General features: G+C 43.5%; 1 protein-coding gene across 1 annotated transcript; it reads right to left on the reverse strand.

Annotated features, from left to right (window-relative positions):
* Positions 1-10,245: 10,245 nt before the first annotated feature.
* Positions 10,246-18,355, reverse strand: calcoco1b (calcium binding and coiled-coil domain 1b). The gene is made up of 14 exons (XM_071335764.1): positions 18,232-18,355; positions 16,734-16,879; positions 16,330-16,432; positions 15,848-16,065; positions 14,916-15,128; positions 14,542-14,678; positions 14,376-14,445; positions 13,714-13,968; positions 13,098-13,223; positions 12,621-12,716; positions 12,317-12,407; positions 12,005-12,162; positions 11,679-11,758; positions 10,246-11,011 (listed from the first exon to the last, which is right to left on the reverse strand). The coding sequence occupies exons 2-14, from the start codon at positions 16,863-16,865 to the stop codon at positions 10,981-10,983; spliced, it is 1,710 nt and encodes a 569-aa protein (XP_071191865.1). The 5' UTR covers positions 16,866-16,879; positions 18,232-18,355; the 3' UTR covers positions 10,246-10,980.
* Between the last annotated feature and the right edge of the window lie 604 nt (positions 18,356-18,959).

The following is an 18,959-nucleotide window of genomic DNA, read 5'->3' on the forward strand; positions in this document are numbered from 1 at the left end:
GCATAGATAATAAACAGTGAGTAGCAGCAATGTAAAAACAAATGGGGGGTGTCAATGTAAATAGGTGGCCATTTGATTAATTGTTCAGCAGACTTACGGCTCTTGGGTAGAAGCTGTTATTAAGGATCTTTTTGGTCCTAGACTTGGTGCTCCGGTACCGCTTGCCGTGTGGTAGCAGAGACAACAGTCTATGACTTGGGTGACAGGAGTCTTTGACAATTTTATGGGCTTTCCTCTGACACCGCCTAGTATATAGGTCCTGGATGGCAGGAAGCTTGGCCCCAGTGATGTACTGGGCCGCACTACCCTCTGTAGCTCCTTATGGTCAGATGCCGAGCAGTTGCCATACCAGGCGGTGATGCAACCGGTCAGGATGTTCTCGATGGTGCAGCTGTAGAATCTTTTGAGGATCTGGGGACCCATGCCAAATCTTTTCAGTCTCCTGAGGGTGAAAAGGTGTTGTTGTTCCCTCTTCACGACTGTCTTGGTGTGTTTAGTCCATGATAGTTCGTTGGTGATGTGGACACCAAGGTACTTGAAACTCTCGACCATCTCCACTACAGCCCTGTCCATGTTAATGGGGGCCCGCTCAGCCCGCATTTCCCTGTAGTCCACGATCAGCTCCTTTGTCTTGCTCACATTGAAGGAGAGGTTGTTGTCCTGGCACCACACTGTCAGGTCTCTGACCTCCTCCCTATAGGCTGTCTCATCGTTGTCGGTAATCAAACTTAATGATGGTGTTGGAGTCGTGCCTGTCCACGCAGTCGTGGATGAACAGGGAGTACAGGAGGGGACTAAGACTGCACCCCTGAGGGGCCCCAGTGTTGAGGATGAGCGTGGCAGACGGGTTGTTGCCTACCCTTACTAACTGGGGGCGGCCCGTCAGGAAATCAAGGATCCAGTTGCAGCGGGAGGTGTTTAGTCCCAGGATCCTTAGCTTAGTGATGAGCCTCGTGGCCACTATTTCAGGTATCCCAACTTTTCAGGCTACAAGAAAAGGTCAATTTGTCAGCAAGGCGCATCTATTAATGTAGGCCTAATCAATGGCAATCCCTGGATGTTTTAACCTCTCTTGGGTAGGGGGCAGTATTTTGAAGTTTGGATGACAAACGTGCCCAAAGTAAACTGCCTGTTACTCAGGGCCAGAAGCTAGGATATGCATATGCATGGTAGTATTGGATATAAAAGACTCTGAAGTTTCTAAAACTGTTAAGATAATGTCTGTGAGTATAACAGAATTGATATGGCAGGCGAAAAACCAAGGAAAATCCATCCAGGAAGTGGGATTTTTTTTTTAAATCTGACACAGCGGCTGGATTAACAAGAATTGAATCTTTAAATCGATGTTTAACACTTGTATATTTTATGAATGTTTATTATGAGTATTTCTGTCTTTTGAATTTGGCGCTCTGCAATTTCACCGGATGTTGGACAGGTGGGACGCTACCATCCCACCTGCCCATAAGAAGTTTTCAACAGCTTGGAAAATTAAAGAAAATGATGTCATGGCTTTAGAAGCTTCTGATAGGCTAATGGAAATCATTTGAGTCAATTGGAGGTGTACCTGTGGATGTATTTCAAGGCCTACCTTCAAACTCAGTGCCTCTTTGCTTGACATCATGGGAAAATCAAAAGAAATCAGCCAAAACCTCAGAAAACAAATGTAGACCTCCACAAGTCTGGATAATCCTTGGGAGCAATTTCCAAACGCCTGAAGGTACCACGTTCATCTGTACAAACAATACTACGCAAGTATAAACACCATGGGACCACGCAGCCGTCATACTGCTCAGGAAGGAGACGTGTTCTGTCTCCTAGAGATGAACGTACTTTGGTGTGAAAAGTGCAAATCAATCCCAGAACAACAGCAAAGGACCTTGTGAAGATGCTGGAGCAAACAGGTACAAAAGTATCTATATCCACAGTAAAACAAGTCCTATATTGCTCAGCAAGGAAGAAGTCACTGCTCCAAAACAGCCATAAAAATGCCAGACAATGGTTTGCAACTGCACATGGGGACAAAGATCATACTCTTTGGAGAAATGTCCTCTGGTCTGATGAAACAAATATGGAACTGTTTGGCCATAATGACAATTGTTATGTTCGGAGGAAAAAGGGGGAGGCTTGCAAGCCGAAGAACACCATACCAACCGTGATCACGGGGATGGCAGCATCATGTTGTGGGGGTGCTTTTCTGCAGGAGGGACTGGTGCACTACACAAAATAGATGGCATCATGAGGCAGGAAAATTATGTGGATATATTGAAGCAACATCTCAAGACATCAGTCAGGAAGTTAAAGCTTGGTCGCAAATGGGTCTTCCAAATGGACAATGACCCCAAGCATACTTCCAAAGTTGTGGCAAAATGGCTTAAGGACAACAAAGTCAAGGTATTGGAGTGGCCATCACAAAGCCCTGACCTCAATCCAATAGAAAATGTGTGGGCAGAACTGAAAAAGCGTGTGCGAGCAAGGAGGCCTACAAACCTGACTCGGTTATACCAGCTCTGCCATTCCAGTAAAACACTGGAATGGTTGATTTGCAGTGGAAGAATGTGCAAAGTAGAGATAGAAATAATGGGGTGCAAAGGAGCAAAATAAATAAATAAATAAATACAGTAGGGAAAGAGGTAGTTGTTTGGGCTAAATTATAGATGGGCTATGTACAGGTGCAGTAATCTGTGAGCTGCTCTGACAGCTGGTGCTTAAAGCTAGTGAGGGAGATAAGTGTTTCCAGTTTCAGGGATTTTTGTAGTTCGTTCCAGTCATTGGCAGCAGAGAACTGGAAGGAGAGGCGGCCAAAGGAAGAATTGGTTTTGGGGGTGACCAGAGAGATATACCTGCTGGAGCGCGTTCTACAGGTGGGTGCTGCTATGGTCACCAGCGAGCTGAGATAAGGGGGGGACTTTACCTAGCAGTGTCTTGTAGATGACCTGGAGCCAGTGGGTTTGGCGACGAGTATGAAGTGAGAGCCAGCCAACGAGAGAGTACAGGTCGCAGTGGTGGGTAGTATATGGGGCTTTGGTGACAAAACGGATGGCACTGTGATAGACTGCATCCAATTTATTGAGTAGGGTATTGGAGGCTATTTTGTAAATGACATCACCGAAGTCGAGGATTGGTAGGATGGTCAGTTTTACAAGGGTATGTTTGGCAGCATGAGTGAAGGATGCTTTGTTGCGGAATAGGAAGCCAATTCTAGATTTAACTTTGGATTGGAGATGTTTGATGTGAGTCTGGAAGGAGAGTTTACAGTCTAACCAGACACCTAGGTATTTGTAGTTGTCCACATATTCTAAGTCAGAGCCGTCCAGAGTAGTGATGTTGGACAGGCGGGCAGGTGCAGGCAGCGATCGGTTGAAGAGCATGCATTTAGTTTTACTTGTATTTAAGAGCAATTGGAGGCCACGGAAGTAGAGTTGTATGGCATTGAAGCTCGCCTGGAGGGTTGTTAACACAGTGTCCAAAGAAGGGCCAGAAGTATACAGAATGGTGTCGTCTGCGTAGAGGTGGATCAGAGACTCACCAGCAGCAAGAGCGACATCATTGATGTATACAGAGAAGAGAGTCGGTCCAATAATTGAACCCTGTGGCACCCCCATAGAGCCAGAGGCCCGGACAACAGACCCTCCGATTTGACACACTGAACTCTATCAGAGAAATAGTTGGTGAACCAGGCGAGGCAATCATTTGAGAAACCAAGGCTGTCGAGTCTGCCGATGAGGATGTGGTGATTGACAGAGTCGAAAGCCTTGGCCAGGTCAATGAATACGGCTGCACAGTATTGTTTCTTATCGATGGCGGTTAAGATATCGTTTAGGACCTTGAGCGTGGCTGAGGTGCACCCATGACCAGCTCTGAAACCAGATTGCATAGCGGAGAAGGTATGGTGGGATTCGAAATGGTCGGTAATCTGTTTGTTGACTTGGCTTTCGAAGACCTTAGAAAGGCAGGGTAGGATAGATATAGGTCTGTAGCAGTTTGGGTCAAGAGTGTCCCCCCCTTTGAAGAGGGGGATGACCGCAGCTGCTTTCCAATCTTTGGGAATCCCAGACGACACGAAAGAGAGGTTGAACAGGCTGGTAATAGGGGTGGCAACAATTTCAGCAGATAATTTTAGAAAGAAAGGGTCCAGATTGTCTAGCCCGGCTGATTTGTAGGGGTCCAGATTTTGCAGCTCTTTCAGAACATCAGCTGACTGGAATTGGGAGAAGTAGAAATGGGGAAGGCTTGGGCGAGTAGCTGTGGGGGGTGCAGTGCTGTTGACCGGGGTAGGGGTAGCCAGGTGGAAAGCATGGCCAGCCGTAGAAAAATGCTTATTGAAATTCTCAATTATAGTGGATTTATCGGTGGTGACAGTGTTTCCTATCTTCAGTGCAGTGGGCAGCTGGGAGGAGATGTTCTTATTCTCCATGGACTTCACAGTGTCCCAGAACTTTTTTGAGTCTGTGTTGCAGGAAGCAAATTTCTGCTTGAAAAAGCTAGCCTTGGCTTTTCTAACTGCCTGTGTATATTGGTTTCTAGCTTCCCTGAAAAGTTGCATATCACGGGGGCTGTTTGATGCTAATGCAGAACGCCACATGATGATTTTTGTGTTGGTTAAGGGCAGTCAGGTCTGGAGAGAACCAAGGGCTATATCTGTTCCTGGTTCTAAATTTCTTGAATGGGGCATGCTTATTTAAGATGGTGAGGAAGGCATTTTTTTTTAATAACCAGGCATCCTCTACTGACGGGATGAGATCAATATCCTTCCAGGATACCCCGGCCAGGTCAGTTAGAAAGGCCTGCACGCTGAAGTGTTTCAGGGAGCGTTTGACAGTGATGAGTGGAGGTCGTTTGACCGCTGACCCATTACGGATGCAGGCAATGAGGCAGTGATCGCTGAGATCTTGGTTGAAAACAGCAGAGGTGTATTTAGAGGGCAAGTTGGTTAGGATGATATCTATGAGGGTGTCCGTGTTTACGGCTTTGGGGTGGTACCTGGTAGGTTCATTGATAATTTGTGTGAGATTGAGGGCATCAAGCTTAGATTGTAGGATGGCTGGGGTGTTAAGCATGTTCCAGTTTAGGTCGCCTAGCAGCACGAGCTCTGAAGATAGATGGGGGGCAATCAGTTCACATATGGTGTCCAGAGCACAGCTGGGGGCAGAGGGTGGTCTATAGCAGGCGGCAACGGTGAGAGACTTGTTTTTAGAGAGGTGGATTTTTAAAAGTAGAAGTTCAAATTGTTTGGGTACAGACCTGGATAGTAGGACAGAACTCTGCAGGCTATCTTTGCAGTAGATTGCAACACCGCCCCCTTTGGCCATCCTATCTTGTCTGAAAATGTTGTAGTTAGGGATGAAAATGTCAGAATTTTTGGTGGTCTTCCTAAGCCAGGATTCAGACACGGCTAGAACATCCGGTTTGGCAGAGCGTGCTAAAGCAGTGAATAAAACAAACTTAGGGAGGAGGCTTCTAATGTTAACATGCATGAAACCAAGGTTATTATGGTTACAGAAGTCATCAAAAGAGAGCGCCTGGGGAATAGGAGTGGAGCTAGGCACTGCAGGGCCTGGATTCACCTCTACATCACCAGAGGAACAGAGGAGGAGTAGGATAAGGGTACGGCTAAAAGCTATGAGAATTGGTCGTCTAGAACGTCTAGAACAGAGAGTAAAATGACTTTTTTGTGGGCGATAAAATAGCTTCAAGGAATAATGTACAGACAAAGGTATGGTAGGATGTGAATACAGTGGAGGTAAACCTAGGTATTGAGTGATGATGAGAGAGATATTGTCTCTAGAAACATCATTGAAAACAGGTGATATCATCGCATGTGTGGGTGGTGATGGAAGATGGAACCAATGTGATCCCTACACAGGCTCAAGACACAGGAGGTTGATGGCATCTTAATTGGGGAGGATGGGCTCGTAGTAATGGCTGGAGTGGAATAGGTGGAATGGTATCAAATACACCAAACACAGTTCCCATGTGTTTGATGCCATTCCATTGGCTCCGTTCCAGCCATTATTTGGAGCCGTCCTCCCCTCAGCAGACTCCGCTGGCTCAAGGGGAACTTGGGAGGGCGGGCTTTTTTCCGGCGCCAGAACCCCTTGCAAGTCTTCCGATGTAAACTCTTGAAGTCACAAAAACTTTTCAGTCGCAGCTACAATAATGTCCACTACCATATCTTCACTAGCGTGACTTCAACTCTTTTAATTGCCTCCGATTGACCACTCTAACTTTTGCCACATTTAGCTCCTTCACCCTTACAGGGCACTCCAGGAACTCGGGATCTTAATCCCCAACACAATTGCAACACCGTTGTCCTTCTACACATCGTTCTTCAGTATACTCCGTCCGTCTGCACACACTAAAACATTGCCAAATCCTTTAAAATGTTTACACTGCAATGGTTTGGGAATGAAAGCTCTTGCTGTGAATCTTACAGAACCAACATAACCGACAGACTTTCCTCCTTTTCACCGGGCACTAACCACTCCTGGAATTCTCTTCAGGTATTCAATGTTAACATCCATCGTTACCCCTGTGATGACTCCTTTAATGGGCGCTCTACTCTGAAGTTCAAAGCATGATACTTCTGTTGTATGGATTCTTTTGACATCACTGCAGTCTTCCTCTGTTCTTCAGAAGCACAATTAATCAGAATAAGACTACTTCTGGTCACTTTGATAGATTCCACCAGCGCATGCTTCACCATCTTCGACACCGCAAACGGGTCTCCCAGATATGCTTCCTAAATCAACAAAAGCATCCCAACAACAAACAAATCCTTATCCGACATACACGAAGACCTATCTTTCACTCCAATTTTAGATAATTTCCTCTTTAACACTACTGTTCATCCTCAGCAGCTTCGCCCAACGTCCTGCTCGATTCAACCCTGGCATCCACTTCCGCCATCTTGACCGTCTTTCACAACTACCGCGCACTCGCATCAATCCAATCTCAACCTTGAAGGTTTGTGCACTTTCTGTCTCATGAGGAAGCTTGAAGTTGTGTTCTCGTAACAATTTGATCTGTTTGCCCTATTTCTTGATATGTTTGACTTTTACAGTTATTCATTCGATTAATTTCAATGCTTGAACAGTTTATTAAACATTTCAGTTTACCAGTAGGTAGGTCTATTACTTTAGGCCTTGTGCTGGAAATGCCCCAAGGCTGCTCAAATGCTCTGTCTAAACGCTAATACTGTACACCTCACACTCTCTGCAGTTTTGGAAACATTTGGAACTTAACTTTCATAAAAGCACAAATAAAAAGTCAAATACAAAAGATTCACTTACTGTACGCAGTTTAAGAAAGTTGCACATGGCTGTATTTTCAGAAACACATGCGATCCAGCCAGAAATGTGGATTTGAATGGTCCAATGTGCAAGGTGAGAGGATGTGTCATAGCCCAGGCAGTGTGTGAAAACAGCTAGGTGCAACTTTGCTAAACTGCGCACAGTATGTGTATATTTTGTATTTGAAAGATTATTTCTCGCTTTTATGAAAGTTAGGTTCCAAAGGTTTCCAAAACCATATCGTTTAAATATTGTTTGTAAACGTTAAAACAAAGTGTCTGGATTGTAGTTCATTGATCCAGCTGTAGTCCATACCTTCAGTTGAGAACTCAAGGGGTGGGTATACCCCTTTGGGTTCTCGAGAGTGTCACGCCCTGACCATAGAGAGCCTTTTTATTCTCTATTTTGGTTAGGTAGGGGTGTGACTAGGGTGGGTAATCTAGGTTGTTTATTTCTATGTTGGCCTGGTATGGTTCCCAGTCAGAGGCAGCTGTTTTTTGTTGTCTCTGATTGGGGATCATATTTAGGCAGCCATTTCCCCACTGTGTTTTGTGGGATCTTGTTTATGTGTAGTTGCCTGTGAGCACTTCATTGACATCACGTTTCGTTTGTTCTTTATTGATTTGTGCGTTTCACTTCAATAAATATGTGGAACCCATATCACGCTGCGCTTTGGTCCGAATGTTCTTACAACGATCGTGACAGAGAGCTAGTAAGTAGCCTAGCTAGCATCTAAGTTACATTGTGAAATAGCCTACCTATAGCCTACCTTTGTTTTACTGCAATGTTAACTCTATGATATTGAAAAAAATATATAATAATTTACCTACTAGAAAGCCTTCGATAGCCCATAGCTAATCTTGCTCAGACACTTCCACCCATATGCAATTAGTCAAACAGGGACAATGAGGAATTACATGACTTTCAAATAAATATTCTTCAAGTAACTATGGATTCAGACAGACTCAGACTCATAGAAAGTAATGTGCATTTGCAGATTGCTGCTGCAATGGAGTCAACTAAATGATGTTGACAGGAAGTGCAGTTGTTGCTCTCTTTTTCTCTCTCTCTCTCTCTCTCTCTCTTGACCTCTAGATTAAGACCTTTACCTATTTTAGTTTGTAATGTCACCTAATGTCTCCATAACCATATCTGCAGTGACAGTCCTAGGCCTATATAACACAACCAACCCTGTGTCATGCCTGCTCCTGCTCTCCCTCTCTGGCGCTCGGCGGGCCATCATTACACACACCTGTCACCATCGTTACACGCATCAGCACTTCATTGGACTCACCTGGACTCCATCACTTATTTATTGCCTCCCCTATATCTGTCTATTCCTCAGTTTCATCCCTGTGTCAGCATTAATGTAGTTTTGTTTCCCCTGTCCAGACGCTATCCTTGTTTCATCCCTGTGTAGGCATTAATGTAGTTTTGTTTCCCCTGTCCAGACACTATCCTTGTTTCATCCCTGTGTAGGCATTAATGTAGTTTTGTTTCCCCTGTCCAGACGCTATCCTTGTTTTCTTTCATGTCGGTTATTTATTAAATATTCACTCCCTGTACTTGCTTCTCGTCTCCCCACGTCTGTCCTTACACCCTGGGCCTTACCACAGTATGACCTTAATCATCTAGCCTAATAGCTATTGGCAGTGCATCCATGCTTCATTTTGCTTTCTAGTGTAGAGAAACTGAATACCTGCTGATTTGGTTAGATTGGGGGATAGGCACTACTGTGATTTTGCGAAGAATCTCACTCTACTCTTGAAAGTTGGCACAATCTTTGCATGCATTACTCGAGCGCACGCACACACTTCTCCCTTCAATGATGGACGTGTTTTGTCAGCAAGTTCATTTTTTGTAGTAGGGAGAGAGAAGAATGCAGTAAATTGGGATAGTACTGCTAATTAAATGATTTCTTTAATTAACTTTCATTAAACAAAGATCAATAAAGCGGTGCAAGGATTAAAACAGGGTCCATGAATTATCCACTGTTTTACAAGGAAGCTTTAAACGACCTCGTATATTCCACTGCGCTGAGGCACGTTTCCATGGGAACGCAGGATGGGGTGGAGGATTTAAGGCTGCTGAGCAGTATATTTTATTCCCCCTTTTTATGCGTTTCTGTCTTTATTTAGATTTGATCTGCCTTTGGCTGCCTGGAGTATGACTGATCTGAGATAAAACTGTGCAGAGAAAGGGGTGTGGGGGGGGGGCTTGCCCCATCTTACCCTTGGGTGCAAATTAATATGACAACAGTATTGTCAGATACATCAGGGAGTAAAGGCATTTTGGAACATACATCATCAAGAGACACTCAGGAAAGCCTTGTAGACTCGTTATAGTAGATAGCAGCCAGGGATCTTCATGAGCCCCAGATGGAACTTAAGATAGACAAACATAATATAAACTGAGAGTGAGAGTGAATGAAAAGGAACAGATTAGGAAAGGAGGGATGGACTTGTTGTAGAGCGCTGGTGTGATATGCCATGCTATAGTTGAGAGGTGGTGTGATTCTCAAAGAGGTGGTAGCTCTACTGTTTGGGTTTTGGCACAGAGCGACTTAGATTCTCCAGACCATGTTTCAGACTCAGAGCAGGCTGTATTAGACCATTGATTTTATAATTAGCTCTTTTCCTCCATCCCATATTCAGGTGGTGGAAGGGGGGCAACATAGGGGCTATGTAGAAGAGGTGGGTTTCAGAATGCAGATGTTTTAGTGTCAAAGGAGGTTGAGGAAAGTGAATGTAGAGATGAATACTGCAAAAAGTAGGTTGCCGGTTGAGAGTTTTGGAGAATAGTAATAGACGAAGAGCAGAAATTGGCAAAGAGGATCAGAGGCAGAGGAGCAGACAGTAGCCACCTACCTGATCTTCCGCTCCATCCAGCCATTCTGTGATAAAGTGTATGAACGGTTTGTCTTAACGGTACCTCATAAAAATCACAGGAGACAAGCATCAATCAATAAACAGGTAGTGTTTTATTACAGAAACTACTCCACACAGTGTGAAGCACTCAGAAAGTAAACTTCACAGTCAAATGGATAAATCATTAAATAAAAGAAAACCACATAACCAATAGACACAACTTGTTCATTCTATAACTCCTGTGAACACTTGAACAAATCTACTTTTTTTTTTAAAGCCTACTCCCAAATCGGGCTAGTTATAGCACCAAGAGAAAATGCATACCTAGATAAATATAGTAACATTTTCAAATAGACACATTGCTTTCAATAAGAAACGTCTCATTTCAAATGTAGGTCTACAGCTAGCATCTGCTAAGTTGTATGGCCTAATAAACCACTGTTCCATTTCTATGCAAACATCCGTTGAGACTGTGCTCATATGAACATGGCACAATAGTCACCTTTCACGCAAAACATCTTTTAATTTCCAACATTGAATATTAACCAAACCACTAATGTAATCTAAAAATTAAAAAAAATCGAAGAGAAAAAGTGCCAAATTGTTTTTTTAGTTCGAATATTTTTTGTAAAGTAACTCACCACACAACCAATTGAGTCTTTAAAAAACACACTCATCACACACAACATCCCAAGCCAGATTCATAATCATATACATATTGTATCTCTACAGCACAGTTTGTCTGCATGGCTGACTGTAGCCAACAATAATGTAGGGCCTACATTGTAAACTGTCAAGCAACTTGTCCTCTGTCCTCATTGCTGTTACCACAAGGGAGAGCAGTCAGCAAGCTCACTATGAAGGAGGAAGAAGAAGAGAAGAGAGAAATAGTTAGATGATGCTCTGTGGATGGATGCTTGCATGAAAGAGAGAGGGAAAGGGCATAATAGTTATAATGGTGAGAGAGAAAGAGAAAGAGAGAGAGAGAAAGAGAAAGAGAAAGAGAGAGAGAGAGAGAGAGAGAGAGAGAGAGAGAGAGAGAGAGAGAGAGAGAGAGAGAGAGAGAGAGAGAGAGAGAGAGAGAGAGAGAGAGAGAGAGAGAGAGAGAGAGAGAGAGAGAGAGAGAGAGAGGGGAAATGAGTGATGATGTGGTGAATACTGAACACTGTGTGACTAGTGATAGATCATCCCCACACTGCTTCCAGGCAGCACTGGTCTTTATTTCCCCCTCCCGCCCTTCCTGTGTGGCTCTACTCCCACTGGTCTACTCCAGCTGATGCATTACCTCTATAACACTCACATTAGTTTTGGGGAGGAAAATCATGATCATTTTACAGATGCTCTTATTCCCGCTGTTCTTTAATTCATTGGCACTGCTGCAGTGCTTTAAATATTATAACACAAGAAAAGGAGGGGAACAGGGTAGTTTTAACAGCAGTCAGCACTGTTTATGTACAGTCAGCATAGAAATTGGTTAGGTTGGAAATGGTGGACTGTTTGGGCCGAAGGCCAAAATGGTCACCTTAGGATGGGGTTGGTGAGGTCTGGCAGAATCAGTGGTTTGTCTTCACCCTTACTGGTCTTGTTCTGCTCTTCCTCATCCTTAGTCCAGATTGATAGAACACACACACAAACACACACACACACACAATAAAACAACTCCAGTGAGGATTTCAGGGATATTGATATGGTGATTTTAACTGATTTGATGTCAGTATGTTTTGTTGATATTAAATTGTTTAGTCTGTCTTCGGATGTGCTATAGTCTTATATTTAGCTGTTCCCATTACGTATTCTCTGTGTTTTGGTGGTATTTAGTTTGACATTGGCTGTGATATGGTGGCCTACCGTCTCAGTCTGGAGACACTTCACACTACGGTGAGAGGAGCGTTCCAGGGCGTCGCTCCAGTAGGGTAGTCTGGGTGTCCTGTAGGGTAGTGGAGATGCAGGCATCTCATCCTCAGAAGAGGGTTTCTCATCCTGAAATGGGGTGTCAGTGCCACGAGCTGCAAAGGAAGACATGGTGTCTTTTAAATATGATGTCATGAGCATCCAAGAAAGGGACGACGTCTGTACTATACTGTATATGACTAGAATGGGCACTGTGATTGCCTGGCATTGGGTCTGTACATTAGCCTCTATGGTATTAGTATCACTCACTGGTTGAGTAGTAGAGAGCCACTTCATTCCACTTATTGTCTGTAGCCACCTCCAGTCTCTGCTCCAACTGATGCATGTAGTCCAGCAGGTCCTGTGTGTATTTGAATGTGTACACAGCAACCATTACAGGGCATGACAAGCACAGATATGGAAACATCCACAACATGGTTTACTCAACCAAACCCATCACTACAAATTATTTTTAAACCTTATTTTGATCAGTGATGCCACACATAACAGCAGTTAAATATATAGACATAAAGAAGAGACACCCGATATTAACAGCAAATAGCCTGATCCTTGCCTGTCTCTCCATCTTCTGCTGCTCTCTCTCCTTCTGGTTCATTCTCATTCTGGCCTTCAGTTCCTGCAGCTCCCTGCGGGAATCGCTCAGCAGCACCTGCAGGGGGCACTGGTGTGTTAAGAGATGGCCGGTGGGGTAAGTGTGACTTACAGCCTTGTGTGACTCACTGTGGGGAGCAGTGTGTGATGAATGGGTGTTGATGCCAGGCTGCTGGCACATCTATTTGTGTCTGTCTGTTTGCGTTTGTGTGTACTGTGAAAGTAGCCGAGGATGTTTTTTTTATTGGGGTTCGGCAAACAGTTTCCTGAAATCCGATCTGATCTGAATGTCCGATGAGGGCACAGATTAGTGACACGATGGTGATGGCAGTTATTTTTAGACATGTATGTTTTCGTGTACCAATAGTTGTATATGGTCTATGTGTTTGTGTATGCTGAAATATAGCCTACCTATTGCAGTACAATTGACTATATTTACCCTGTTGCAATCCTTCTCTTTTCCAAGCTCAACTTCTAGTTTCTGCCTCTCCATCCTCTCCTCTTGGAGCCACTGCTCCTTCCGCTGCACCTCACGGCTTAACTTCTGCACCCTCTCTTTATCAAGCTACAGCAAGGAAAGACAGATTAATAGATTAAAAATAGGATACACATACACAAGATTCATAAATACAGAAATGATTGGCTGTATGCTAACTGAAATAGGTGGTTGTCTGATCCACATAGGCTAAGCTCTGTTGCCTCATATGCTCAGGATCTGTGAAACAGAGACGAGTTGGAGCCTTATTATGCCATATTCCTCAATGGAGTAGGAAACTTAGCTGGCTCCAGAAGTAGGGCTCAGAAAGGGTCTGTTTGAATTCATCTTAGTGCTATGCATTAACCTTGAGTAAAAAAAACAGGTGCCAGTCAATCTGGACTGGGCTAATAGGAATCAGCAAATGACTCAGCTTTTGATTTTGCACTATCCCTATGTTCTGCTGCACCAATTCTGTATTATGGGGTTACCCCCACCTCTGGTTTGTGCTGTATGTGTTTGTATTGGAGGTTGTGCTGTGAATTGTAGTGCTACCCTATCCAGTAACCACTGCATTAACCTCTGCTGCTTGTTTGAAGGTCTCTCTCTCCTGGGCCCAGTGGGCGCGTCCCTCCCTCAGGGCCAGGTCGGCCTCAGACTGCTGCAGGGTGAGCTGGGCGGCCTGCAGCCTGGCTTGGTGCAGCTCAGCGTGGCTGTGGCCCTGCTGAGCCCCCATCTCACTCAGCTCCTGCCTCAGACCTTCTGCCCCGCGTTCGCTGGCCTCCAAACGCTTTTGCACCGCCCTCAGATCAGCCAGCACAGCCCCGTTCTCCACCTGGGGGATAAGGGGAGATGTTAGTATGTTTTTTATGTGGATTTCTATAAACTTGTGTTAAGTTAAATGGCTAATCATCTTCCCATTGTTGAGGTCACTGGGTACTAGAAGCTGACACCCAATGTTCAGGTCACTGGGTTATTAGGAGCTGACACCCAATGTTCAGGTCACTGGGTTATTAGGAGCTGACACCCAATGTTCAGGTCACTGGGTACTAGGAGCTGACACCCAATGTTCAGGTCACTGGGTACTAGGAGCTGACACCTGTCTTTAGATCAGGCCTGGCTCCAGAGATCTGCTGTTCTGGCACACTTCCACAAGTACCAACGTCAGGGCTGAGTAGGCTATGTAGGGATTTCAACTAGCTGTATTACTACACGAGAGGGAAACTACACACTATTGTTTACCTGCAGATTATTTCTCTCCTCTTCTTCATCCCTCAATTGAGTGGACATCTTTTTCACTCTCTCCTTCATCCTGTGGGTCAAAACAAAACAAAGCGGTAGACCCACAAAGCGAGAGAAAGTAAGAAAGACAGAGTCAAAGTCTTCTCTTTCACAAACACTTAGTTACCTTTCAAGTTCAGCTTCTGTCTCCTTCCCTCTTTGAATTAGAACCATGATGTCATCTTCCAGCTCTCTGATTCGCTGCAGGCGCTCAGCTTTCTCATCCAATAGAGTAGACAAGGTTTCTTGAGAGGACTGCATATCCTTCCAGTGTTGGGGGGAGAGAAGAATAGCGATGAAAGGGTTTATGGCTATATAAACAAGATATATTTAAGCTTTTAAGCAGTTGTAAACAATCCAGATCCATTTATTTACAACATTTAGAATAGGTGCACCTTCTGGAGTATAAGGACATATTTTTCTCTAAGTTCTGTGTCTACTGTACCAGTTACTGTCTGCTGATCTATCATCCATTTACCCAGTTTACATATACTGTTATACCTTTTGTTTCCCCTCCACCTTCTCCATCCTGTCGCAGCTCCGTCTCAGGTTGTCCCTCAACTCAGAGATCTCCTCATTCATCCCCTCCCTTTCTCGCTCCCACTCTTCCTTCGCCCTTTTGCTCCTTTCTTCCTCTCTCTCCTTCTCCCTCTCTGCCTCCTCCCGGGCCTGTTTTGAATCGGACTGTTCTCTAAGGCATTCATCCAGCCGAGTCTGATCGTAACAGAGAAAGAGAGAGTAAGGGAGAGAGAGAGAGAAAGAGAGAGAGAGAGAGAGGGATAGAGAGAGAGGGATAGAGAGAGAGAGAGAGAGAGAGAGAGAGAGAGAGAGAGAGAGAGAGAGAGAGAGAGAGAGAGAGAGAGAGAGAGAGAGAGAGAGAGAGAGAGAGAGAGAGAGAGAGAGAGAGAGAGAGAGAGAGAGAGAGAGAGAGAGAGAGAGAGAGAGAGAGAAAGGGAGAAGACCAAGGGGTCCATGAAAGAAGAGCAGGGCAACAATTTTCTTTTTTTCTCTTTTTTTAAAAAGGGACCGTGAGCTCCAATCTCCTCCCATGTTGGATTATTTTCAGACAGGTTGAAATGTAGGAGTGGGACACAGAGTTTATAGGTGAGAAGAGGTGGAACGTGGTAGTTGAAGTGGGATTCAAACCCATGCCGACATCGGCTTTGTGCTTGACAGATTTCAGCACTACTGCTGCGCCACGCTCCCGCATGCAACTACTATTTTCAAAGGGAAATTATCAAAACAGGAATTGTTAAACCCTCAACTTGTATGGAGTAACCTCAAGGAACCAAACTATTAACATAGACTGCCCTCATGTGTGCATTAATTGTACCCACAAACTGTACTCATGTTGGACAAATTACAACATGAGTATGACACATTTATAAAGAAGTTAAGTGAAACTGAGCTACTGTCCATCCATACATCCCCACCTGCAGGAGTTGAGCTCTGGGCACCACCAGGAGCAGGTCGTCCCCATCCCCCTCTCCGCCCTCCTCATCCTCGTCCCGCTCCTCTGTCAATGTCTCCAGCTCATCCAGAGGCCTGGAAATGCAGAAGGTGAACTGGCGACTGCGGGCACACACCTCGCCTCTCTGATCCACATAGACAAACTGGTACTCCACCGCACTGGGGCGGGGCAGGTAAGAGGCTGTGAAGAGGGAGGAGATATGGAGTGGGGGTATATATATATATTTTTCACTTCTCCTGTTTGGTTTATCATATTTTCTTCCCCAAAAACTGATCAAATGTGTTGAGTATAATATTTACCAATTTTAAGTCAATTGTATGCTGCATCAAGGGGTTTGACTAGTTGACAAAAAAAAAAAAAAGAAATGCTAATTTGCTGGTAAACCCAGCCTTAAAAGGTACTTCTCATTCCTGTGCTAATCTAACATGATGGATGCATTCTTACCTTGGAAATGTACACAGCAGTTGGCATTATTTCCTTCTGTGTACCCCTCAGGAGTGAGAGCCCATGCAAAAGTGGTGTACTCTTTCACTGAAGACCAGCCAGCCTGAGTGAGACATTAGCAGTTATCCATATTGTTCATATCAATAATAGGCTACCCTTGTGATCTTTTGGAAGTGTTCTTTTGTTTTAAACATCAAAACAGTACAATGCACAAACGCTTAGTGATTTTTTAAAAAGTGGAACGTAATCTTTCCAATAGCCTACTAATGCTGTTAAAATACCTTTATAGTGATCACTCTGGCTCTTTTTCTAAAAATGTAAAACAGGAAAATCTTGTGATTCCTATAAAATGAGTGAAATGTACTATTTGCAGGAAGAAAGGTAGGTTGTGAATGTTACTACACCTTGAAGAGGCCTATCCAGTCCTTGTTGGTCCAGTGATGATGAGAGGTAAGGCTGTAGTGGCACTCCACTCTACTTTGGGGGAAATACATCTGTCCCACATTCCGAAATTCCACCTTGGACTGCTTTTCCATGGCAATTAGGAGCTCTGTGGAGACGAAAACATGACGTGGAAATGTGAAATGTGTTCCAGTCCAGTGGAGAACAGCTGATGAAAAATGATAGCGGTACAAGTTTAGGAATGTGATGTGTTCACTGTAACAGACACGCATATGTCCCAATGTTCGTAACAAACAACATCACGAGTATGCTTGAGATTAAGGCCATAAAACAAGCTATGGATGAAGGAAAAACAGCAATGTTGCCATTTTACTTCTACTGTGGCATCTGCTTTAAAGGCTATTTGGTTTACACTATTCCATAGTTTTATATTCTTTAAAAGTAACATGCTTGTAGTAAGCCTAAATTACAATATTACTTGAAAGCTACTATTCAGATTGGAAATCTTTGGATGTAGGCATACCATAGCCTTTAGCCTACTTACCTACATATTGACCCTTTCATTGCACTGGTTAAAAGCCTTCAATCCAGTTTATGGTTTTAAAGCTGATCTTAAATACAATAAAAAGTAGAGGTGGTAGATGTACATCAGCTGGTGTGTTTTATCTCCAATTGGAAGCCTACAGGCAGCGGCATCATATTTTGCAATGTCATGGATTGAGATCAAGGGCCTAAAGCTATTCTTGGTAACATTCTGATGAATGGCAAAACCTCTTCGAGTGTAGTTGATGGACAGGAGCAAATATTAGATTTCCAAGAGTTGTGAAATGAGCGTTCACTGTCCATGCCAGAATCGTTTCTGAAAATACTAAAACAAGCAGGACTCCAGAGAGTGTGAGAGAACTGAGCCAGCAGCCAAGCAACGATGATAGTGAAGTAGGGAATATAGGCCTACATGATTTTTGTTGTTGTCATGATGTTGCTGTGATCACCCAAAGATTATGCAACATTGTTATCGTACATTATTGTTTTGTCTACACATCTTAACCTGTCACTGTAATTACTAGGTAATTGACATGTTTGCTTCATTTAAAAGTAGATTACACCTCAGACAGCCTAAGGGATTAATAAACAAAATTTTACAAAAATAATTCATCTAAAATATAGTTATAACGTATTATGACATGGCATAGGCTATAATAGCCTAGATTCATTGATAAATGCTCCAACTTGGGCTGAACTGTCCCCTTAAAATTAACATAACCTCATACATTTGAAAAGATGATCATTTAGTTAATATTATGCTTGTGTTACCAATACGCCTAACTAAATGTTGCCATGGTAGCTTGAAATTAAAGCCTAGTAAACCAATTTGATTTGGAGCCTAAATGATTAAGCATTTGTCAAGTCAGCAAGTCATACTTTTGTTATCATGGAAGAAATGAACAACATTGATAAATTAATGCACATACATTGTCATGGATTTTTTTTAAAGCTTACCTAAAGTGGCTACGCAATTTTCCCCCAATGTCTTCAGTGCTGCCTATTTGTCAGAGAGATGTGATTGAAATCAAGTGATGTATGCTCGCCTGTCAACTAATAGCAGGCTGCCTTAGCTACTACAACACAAACACACACCAGGGAACAGCATGAAAACAGTTGGCTCCATTATGGTAAATGCAGTTCTTGAGAGGACATCACATCCTGAAAGGAATATACAACTTTTGGTCTTGGACTACAACTGCCATGTGGGGCGCATGGTAGTAAAAAGATAGCGCTGTCACGTTGAGATATAAAAGAACTGTCACTCACTGCGTCTTTTGAGATTGATTGGTTTACTGACTTATTGTAAATGAAAGCGCAGTTGGAAGAATGCGTTTCCGAGTAGAGTTTTAAATCTGTTCTCTTTTTCTCTTTAGGCTACTGTGAAAACAGGCTGTATTTCATATGAAACCTACCGAACTCACAGACGGATATTTGGAACATTTGCGTAATTTGTTAACCTTTATGTAATAACATAAAATAATAAATACAATAATCACAAAAAAACGTTGATGAGAGAGAATTTAACTCGGACTATAAAATAATGAAGAGATTGTAAATATTTGATTATTTTATGACTTTTGTTGCTTGTGGAAGTTGATGAATAACACCCGGTGACATGGCAAAAACGCCTACATCCACTGAAAAAAAGTTTCAAAATGCATAAAATTCCCTTTCAAGATCCA

This window comes from Salvelinus alpinus, chromosome 12, assembly GCF_045679555.1.
Source record: "Salvelinus alpinus chromosome 12, SLU_Salpinus.1, whole genome shotgun sequence".
NCBI lineage: Eukaryota > Metazoa > Chordata > Actinopteri > Salmoniformes > Salmonidae > Salvelinus > Salvelinus alpinus.

What these genes read in the sequence shown, in the direction of transcription:
- calcoco1b (XM_071335764.1), bottom strand. Translation starts at nt 16,865, where the DNA reads ATGGAAAAGCAGTCCAAGGTGGAATTTCGGAATGTGGGACAGATGTAT. An exon ending in AGTGTCTCCAGACTGAGACG is followed by an intron (nt 11,759 to 12,004) that starts GTAGGCCACCAT and finishes ATCTGGACTAAG; the next exon opens with GATGAGGAAGAGCAGAACAA. An exon ending in CTCACCAACCCCATCCTAAG is followed by an intron (nt 11,012 to 11,678) that starts GTGACCATTTTG and finishes CCTCCTTCATAG; the next exon opens with TGAGCTTGCTGACTGCTCTC.